Source organism: Scardinius erythrophthalmus (assembly GCF_964197995.2).
Source record: "Scardinius erythrophthalmus genome assembly, chromosome: 13".
Taxonomy (NCBI): Eukaryota; Metazoa; Chordata; class Actinopteri; order Cypriniformes; family Leuciscidae; genus Scardinius; species Scardinius erythrophthalmus.
The window spans coordinates 36031178-36040700 of NC_138233.1; the positions used below are offsets into that span (position 1 = coordinate 36031178).

The 9523-nt window shown below is 36.3% G+C and overlaps 1 protein-coding gene across 3 annotated transcripts in view; it reads left to right on the top strand.

Annotated features, from left to right (window-relative positions):
* The window catches only part of thoc2 (THO complex 2), a 107965-nt gene that overhangs the window by 31923 nt on the left and 66519 nt on the right, over positions 1-9523 (top strand). For all 3 annotated transcript variants that reach the window (XR_014031408.1, XM_081383313.1, XM_081383314.1), the window contains exons 10-11: positions 4147-4302; positions 7138-7310. Coding sequence is in view for 2 of the 3 variants with exons in the window: in XM_081383313.1 (XP_081239439.1) it covers positions 4147-4302; positions 7138-7310 (329 nt within the window). In the remaining variant the exon portion in view is untranslated. The remainder of the gene's footprint in view (positions 1-4146; positions 4303-7137; positions 7311-9523) is intronic.

The following is a 9523-nucleotide window of genomic DNA, read 5'->3' on the forward strand; positions in this document are numbered from 1 at the left end:
TACTAGAAAAAGTTGTGTCCGCTCAACTGGGCTCTTTCTTACAAGAAAATGACACCTATGAAAAGTTTCAGTCTGGATTCAGGCCGCATCATAGCACTGAAACTGCGCTCGTTAAAATCACAAATGATTTACTTTTAGCTTTTGACCAAGGCTGTATCTCAATATTAGTTTTACTTGATCTTAGTGCTGCGTTCGATACTATAGATCATACAATACTCTTAGATCGACTACAAAATTATACTGGTGTTCAAGGACAAGCATTAAGCTGGTTTAGATCGTATTTATCAGACCGCTACCATTTTGTTTATTTAAATGGAGAAAAATCTATCATAACTCCAGTAAACTATGGAGTGCCGCAGGGATCTGTGTTAGGCCCTCTATTATTCTCAATATATATGCTGCCACTTGGAAATATTATAAGGAAACATGGAATTAGTTTCCATTGTTATGCTGATGACACTCAAATCTATATTTCATCACGGCCAGATGAAAACGCTAAATTATCCAAATTGACAGAGTGTGTTAAAGATATAAAAGATTGGATGACGCATAATTTTCTTTTATTAAATCCAGACAAGACAGAGGTACTACTTATCGGTTCAAAAAACCACTCACAAAACCTCTCACAATACAACTTTAACATAGTAGGATGTCCTGTTACTTCATCCTCTACAGTAAAAGACCTGGGTGTTATATTAGACTGCAACCTGTCTTTTGAAAATCATATTTCATATGTTACAAGAACAGCCTTTTTCCACCTTAGAAACATTGCTAAGCTACGTAATATGCTATCAGTTTCTGACGCAGAAAAGTTAGTTCATGCATTCATGACCTCGAGACTAGATTACTGTAATGCGTTATTAGCCGGTTGTCCTGCATCCTTAATAAACAAGCTACAGTTAGTCCAAAATGCCGCCGCTAGAGTTCTAACTAGATCAAGAAAATATGATCATATAACACCGATTTTATCATCCCTACATTGGTTACCTATAAAGTCCCGTATTAATTACAAGGTATTGCTACTGACTTATAAAGCCCTAAACGGCTTAGCTCCAGTCTATTTAACCGATCTTCTATCGCCCTATAATCCATCGCGCTCTTTAAGATCACTAAATTCGAGGCTTTTGGTCATACCTAGGATATCCAGATCCACCAAAGGAGGGAGAGCATTTTCACATTTAGCACCAAAACTCTGGAATAGTCTTCCGGATACTGTTCGTTGCTCAGACTCACTCTCCCAGTTTAAAACTAGATTAAAGACGCATCTCTTCAGCCAGGCATTTATATAATACTTTTAATCTTACAGTTAAATCCGGTCTCTAGTTCATAAACGCCAGAGGAGAACTGGCCCCCGACTGAGCCCGGGTTCTCCCAAGGTTTTTTTTTCTCCATTAGGTCACCTGATGGAGTTTTTCGGTTCCTTGCCACTGTTGCCTTTGGCTTGCTCAGTTGGGGATATTTGGGGATATTTAATTGAATTAATCAATCAACGATACTATTGATCAGCATTACCGAACGTAGACGTTCCACTAGAAACAAACATTGATGTATTGTTCTAATTTATTACTGTGAAGCTGCTTTGATACAACCTGTGTTGTGAAAAGCGCTATATAAATAAACTTGACTTGACTTGACTTGGTTGAAAACACTGTTTGTGAAGCTGTTTCACACCGAACTGCTCTCTCTGGACCAGCACAGGCACAGGCGAATCATTGTCATTTAGGAAGGAGATCGCATTGGGTGTTTGAATCGAGATCGCAATCTTTTAGCGATGAATCGTGCAGCTCTATGTAGTGGTTTACTTGTTTCTGTTTACAATAGCCTCGCTGTGCTGAAACATGACTGGTGTAGTCGTGCTACGGTACAATCATGCGACCCTCTCGTTCACTGATCGCTCTGGTAATAATAGCTCTGTAGGACTATACATTATCTTGATAATTGGTCAACAAAAATGAATCTGTTAAATCTGATTCTGAATAAAGAATAATATATTGATATTTAATATTAATATATTTTCTGTCCAATTTTGTGTTGCTTTAAATAAAAGTCTGGTTATTTTATTTTTTTTTGCCTTTTTATTCAGTATCATTAAAATTATTGAATTTAATTTTAAAAAGTCTAATATTAATATAAAAAAGCTAAATAATTATTAAAAAGCATTTCTGGGTTTCAGTTTTCAGCCAAATGCATCCAGAATTTTTGGTTTCAGCCTAGAATTTTTATTTCGGTGTATCCCTAATCTAATGCAGTTGCTCCTCCTATAAAAGAGTGTTGATTAATAGATTTTACATCAAAACACGATATTAACGGAAATAATCGACACTTATGTTTCTGCCATAATCATGCAGCCCTAGTTCATATTTAAAAAAGTTTTCAGAGTAAATGTCATTTTATTTATGCAGATTCACTCCCCTATTAATATAATTCTAGAATGATTGTTTGCAAATAGATATTCAAGGCGTCTGGTGGAATGTTCATATTTTTCATTTAAAGGGGGGGTACAATGGTGTTTCATGTATTCAGAGTTGTTTACAGTGTTAAAGAGATGGATTCTCATCCTTAACATGGCCAAAGTTTTTTAAAAATATTTTGGACGAATAACGGAGAATTTCTGTGCCGAAAATCTTACTTCCGGGTTGGTACAAGTCTCGGCTGTTTTTTTTTTTGACCGTGGATCTAATGACGTAGACCAGAGTGGAACTGCTTATATGAGCATTTCTCCCGGAAAAGCGCGCCCGCGCACACGTCGACCAGAGGAGAGCGAGACCGCGCACCTCAACGCGCTTCAACAGGAAATCATCGGCAGCGCTGCATAGTGTCTCCAAAGTGTTTTTGGTGAGGGAAAGCTTACCAAAGAACCCAGCGTTAGGAACAGTGGATGCAGAAACGAGTTGTGTAGACTGTTTGTTCCCTGCATTTCGACGATGAATGTTTTATAAACAAAGCCCAGATCGACGGATTCTCTCTATGGCTCTGGCTTCGCCCACACGGCCCGCCTCCAGACGCTCGGTTTTTCCCGGAAAGACTCGGTACAGCCTATTTTCTCTTATAAATGTAATAAAACTAAAGACTTTTTGGAGATATGAAGGATGCAATACTACTCTATAGGTACTCAAGATTAACAGGAGATTGAGTGAAAATGAGCATTTCACCCCCCCTTTAAAATATTGCAATATTATTTTTTCCAGTATCATGCAGCCCTAGTTTTGTCCATAGAAATGCGTTATTCACTTCTGTAAAGTGATGTGACAGGCACATTTGATTAATTTTCATTTTAGCGATTTTATTTATTTTTGGGGGTCTTCACGTTTATCCCCTAATCTGTGCTCTTGGGAGAAAGCTGATGTCATGAACTGTTTATCTTTCTGTGCGTTAGCCGCATCTTCCTCTTCTGTCTTAATGGGATTCAAAATTGTCAGATGACTGAACGGGCAGCGAATGCCATCCTTTTAGGTAGTTTAAAAACATAATTCTGCTTAATAGAATTACAGACGCACTTTGACTCTATTTACACATGGTATTAAAATGTGTCCATGTGGACAAGATTGAATATTTGATGGTGGGACCTACATGTATCTGGAGCGTCACGCTCATAATAGAGCAGCTTACAACATAGTGCCAGCTTGATGTCATGCTTGGGTTAATGCCATTTAGATATTCACATTTCATATTCAGAGAGAGGAATACAGTTGCAAAATCTGCAGCAGAAATACACAATATGGCGGCTCGTTTTAATACCACGGTTAAATCATGGGAGAATATTAATTAAAGGAATAGTTCACTTAAAACTTGAAAATTGATAATTTACTCACCCTCAAGTTGTTTCAAACCAGTATGAGTTTGTTTCTTCTGCTGAACATAAAGATATTTTGAAGAATGTTAGTAACCAAACAGTTGGTGGACTCTATTGTATAATAAAAATGGAGGTCAATGGGGTCCATCAACTGTTTGGTTACCGACATTCTTCAAAATATCTTCCTTTGTGTTCAACAGAAGAAAGAAACTCAATGGCGTGTGCCATCAGCCCTGGGCAAACTGAGCTTGTGTTCTTGGGAACATGATGGTGCATTGCTCTGATTAGGATTAATAGTGACCCTATCTGAACAGAGCAGTGTTTGATGGTGGCCCTCATGTCTCTTTACGCAGCTCCTCCCACTGGACTCCAACATCGTGGAAGAGCACAAGAGAGAGAACCTGGAGGCCAAGCAGATCGCCCGCAAACTCACCATGGTGGTCGTGCCCTCCGAAAAGACCGAGGACAAGGAGAAGGAAAAGGAGAAGGAGGAGGAGAAGAATGAGAAGGTAACTTATCTCTGCTGTAGTTTTAAACTGGAGCGAAGCAATGCCGAAATGACGGTTTAGTGTTGCTATTAAAGAAATAGTAAACCACAAATAAAAATGGTCATTGTTCGCTCATGTCATTCCAAAGCCATACTGAAGAAATCAATGCTTGAACATTATTATTATTATTATTATTATTATTATTATTGTTTTTTATTAAGTCCAGGACTCAGAAAGTAAAAGTCCTGCCATATGTTTATTCCACCCATGCTTTCACTAATTAGTTCTCTTTCCTGGCTGAGGAACTGTGCTAATTAGCAAATCCTGAGGAGGACTTTTACTTCCTGAACCTGGACTTTACACCTCTGTTTGTTTGTTACTAATAACTAACCGTGTGAACTGGCAATAAATGCAAAGAAACAGTTAGTAATATTAACTTATCACATTTATTCACGAAATAAAAAGCAAGCACTGTCAGGACAGATCATAAAACAAAGTGCTTAGAACAGTTTTATATGTAAAAATCTGTGAATTTGTGTCAAATCTGTGACTGATTTGAAAAGTGATAAAATGAACAACAAAGCAGCTCAATACATATTACATAGAAACGTAGCTGGACTGTTATTTTGCATTTACACTCCAAGACTTCATGCTCTGATCTTTAGATGCTAATGATTATCACTGTCAATAAATTCAATCGTAATGAATCTCTTATTGACGTTGTGTTTATACTTTGTCGATTTCAACTGGCTTTCCCAAATTGACAGAAGATTAGTTTGTTGACACTAGACCACAGAAGAGTTTTTTAGCATTTAACGGTATAAATCCGTGTAAATGTCAGCGTTTTGCTCTGCTGATCAGGTGCTTGATTACAGCAGTGCATGTTCAGAGACTCTCAGGGACTCTCCGTCTGACAGGCTGATTCACAGAACGCTGAGATAAGCTGCAGTTTAGTCACGCTGTGTACAAAGTTAATGCTTTAAATTAAATCTTGACTGTGTGATGACAGATGATGCATTCAGGATGCATGCAGGAATTTACAATGCTGTGCAATAGCAGCAAAAGACATTAAAAACGTTCGGTTCATTATTCAGAAGTACATAGTACAATACTCGATTGTGGGAAAAATCATAATCACCATTATTTTGCTCAATATTAAAATCACAGTTATTAAACTCGATCATTGGTGGGTGATACATCAATCACATCAGTCTTATTTCATGATGTGAGTAATTTTAACTGTCAATATTATCAATATTTCAGCAAAAACTAATACTAGGTTAATTAATGTAAGTAAAATGTCCTCCTCAGAACAGTTACAGAAGACAAGCAAACAGTCAGCAATACAACAAGAACTAAGAAACTAAATTACAAACAAAACTGACAAAAATACAACAGAACAAAAACACAAATGAAAGTTTTTAGTTTTTCAGAAAGATGTCCTAACATTGTTGTTCAGATAAGTAACAGCCTACAACCGAAATTGAATAAAGTGACTAAAATACATTGAATATAGACTAATCCTTATTAAAACTACAGTTTATTCATTCAAGAGCAGCGAGTGATTTTATCTTTGTCTTGTTGTTTGATTAACATGACTGACTGCAGCAGATTTATTAGGCTGTTGTCTCTTTAAGAGCTTCACAGATCCAATATACTGATACACACACGCTCTTTCTCAGTGTTTACATTCACTGAAGACATAACCCACTGTGTTTATGAGGATACTTAACCAAACCGGCATTTTACAACACTCACAATTTTTTTACAACACTCACGATATTTTACAACACTCACAAAATCTTTTACAACACTCACGATATTTTACAACACTCACAAAATCGTTTACAACACTCACGATATTTTACAACGAAATGCGGCATAAGCATAATAATCATTTCTTATCTATATTAGTTTGTCTATTGCTATAATTACTATGTTTTATGAAATTTCCCTATGCTTATTTGGTAGATCTGATCACATCTGTAAAGTGTATGCATTTTATTTTAACTTTAGGTTTGGTTTTGATTTTGGTGTTGAGAAATATTATAGCCATCAATATCTGGTAAATTCATGGAAAAGTTATTTCTAAATATTACAACAAAGTTATTTTATTTCAGCAGAGCAAGAATATTGTGTTTTCCATGATATGACCCCTTGATTCCTGCTCAAGGATAATTTAGAGAATGTTTTATTATTGATTGACATTTAAAAGTGAACCGTTCATATTGACAATGAAGATGGTAAACCAGGTCTGAATGATTAATCAAATAATAAAGCCAATTTAAGCTACAAATAATTACTTTTTTTTTTACAAATAATATTAGAGCATCTCCTTTTCTCTCACACATGTAACACTGAATAAAACAGACTCAACCGTTTCCGATTTCAAGAATGTTAAATTAAAGTGAAATCAGAACAATTTGCATGGAAAACCTGTCAGTGACAGTTGTGACTGAAAAAGTGAAAGATATGAAATGATATGAAAGGCAAAGAATGCGCTGTGAATATAGTTTTCATATGGTCTTGTGATTTTGAATAAAATATGATTAAATTAAATTCACAAATTATCATTAGCATTATTATTGCCAGCCTCGTTTAAACATTTTGTCCTCTTTCAACTGAATATATGAAAATCCAGGTTCTGCAGTAGTTGTGGATAATTAGACTTTGCATTAGTGTGACTCGTAAGCTATGAGGAACACCACAGATGATGTGTGTGTGTGTGTGTGTGTGTGTGTGTGTGTGTGTGTGTGTGTGGAGATAAGAATCCCTCAGACTCCTCTCAGAAGAGCATGTGTGTGTGTGTGGAGGTGTGTCCTGCGCTCCTCTAACGTGTTCCTCCTCTCGTGTCAGCCTCCTGATAACCAGAAGCTGGGTCTGCTGGAGGCTCTGCTGAGGATCGGCGACTGGCAGCACGCGCACAGCATCATGGATCAGATGCCGGCTTTCTACGCCACCTCCCACAGGCCCATCGCCATCGCACTGTGCCGACTGCTTCACCTGACCGTGGAGCCGCTCTACCGCAGGTACAGCACACACACACACACACACACACGCGTCTACTGTCCCGGGCCTGGAACAGCACTCGTTTACAGTCATCTGTCACTCAATCATTCGAACTGCCATCACAGATCCAACATTTGTTTTGGTTATGTTCAACTCTAAATGAACAGGGAACCATTACGGTGATGAAGACTCTATGAAATAGATTTCATTTTTTGACTATTAAAATTTTATTCAACCATTAAAACAGAAACCATAAAAATGTAAATGGATAATCAGAAATTTGGGAAAAATATTGAATCAATTTAATTAATACATCTTAAATACTTACTAACAATAATAGTGCCTTTTTTTTCTGACAACCTGTTAAAAAATTCTGTGTTAATATAATTTTATTATCAAAAATAATAATAATAATAATCAAATTGATTATTGGTAATCAAATTGATTCATTAGATTTTATGAAATTAGCTAAATTGTTAAAGTTATCAAAATAAACTAACAATTCCTTTAATTTGGCATTTAATTTTTGGCAAGCAAAGTTCTGCACAGCAGAAGTTTACTGTTATTAAAACAGTAATGTGAACTGCTTATTCACACTGAGACCTGCTGCACATGTAGAAGTGCTTTTGTGCTTTAATATTCATTATTTAATTCAGTGCACAATCCAAATTTGGCCAAACTCCGTGACACTCCACATCATAAAGTAAATTACATTTTTACGACTGGATTCCACACTTCAGTCCTCATTCTCCGCAGCTTGAAACACGCGTGAATCCAGTAGGGATGGGGCGGTATGGAAATTTCATATCACGATAATAGTGACCAAAATGATCGTGATTATCAGTATAATCACGGTTTTGTTAAAACGAGATGAAAGTGTTCAAAAATAACTGATGCTCACACTGAAAACATTTCAACAAGTTTTATATTTGAAAATCAACAAACAACAAATAAAACATGCTCTATGCACTTTAAGCAAGATTATATTCTGTGGCATTTCCTTCCTTATAATGACGGAAAACACGTAAAAGTCCTGGCAGAAAGCGATGCATAGGGATGTAGTGTAAGGACGAATTATTATTTTTTCCGAAGTGTTGACAACTGATAATTATGGAAGCTTGATTCCGCCACAAAATAAAAAAAAATAAAAGATAATTGCGACTTTTTATCTCACAATTGCGAGTTTACATCTCGCAATTCTGACTTTATTTCTCAGAATTGCGAGATATAAAGTCAGAATTGCGTGAAATAAAGTCAGAATTCTGAGATATAAAGTCAGAATTGCGTGAAATAAAGTCAGAATTCTGAGATATAAAGTCAGAATTGCGTGAAATAAAGTCAGAATTCTGAGATATAAAGTCAGAATTGCGAGATATAAAGTCGCAATTGCGTGTTATAAAGTCAGAATTCTGAGAAATAAAGTCAGAATTCTGAGATATAAAGTCAGAATTGCGTGAAATAAAGTCAGAATTCTGAGATATAAAGTCAGAATTGCGTGATATAAAGTCAGAATTCTGAGATATAAAGTCAGAATTGCGAGATATAAAGTCGCAATTGCGTGTTATAAAGTCAGAATTCTGAGAAATAAAGTCAGAATTCTGAGATATAAAGTCAGAATTGCGTGAAATAAAGTCAGAATTCTGAGATATAAAGTCAGAATTGCGAGATATAAAGTCAGAATTGCGTGTTATAAAGTCAGAATTCTGAGAAATAAAGTCAGAATTGCAAGATGTAAACTCGCAATTGTGAGATAATAAGTCGCAATTATCTTTTATTTTTTTTATTTTGTGGCGGAAACAAGCTTCCATAGATAATTGATATAAACTGGTACTACCAACAAAATATTAGTGCATTCCTGGAACTGGGTGTCGTTACACTACATCCTTATGCATCGCTTTCTGCCAGGACTTTTACAGGCTTTTCTCAACTCACTGAAGTGACGTCAACGTCCGGGTTAGCGGTAGCGTTAGCCATCAGGCAAGTGTTATTTAAATAAACTCCTGATGTACTTACAAACTTTCCAATGCCTCGTTTTATGAGTACGGAACCTATTTGTACTACTGTAGAAGATTGGTACCATTCTGGGCATTATTAGTGGGGTAATTTACCAGATCCCTTAGAGGATCCATTAGCGCCTGCACATTCGGCTAATATCTCTAAATAAGCTCCAACTTTAATAATGTTCAACCAAGGGAAAAAAGGCTTCTGGGGGGGTGTTGACCCTAGGTTGATT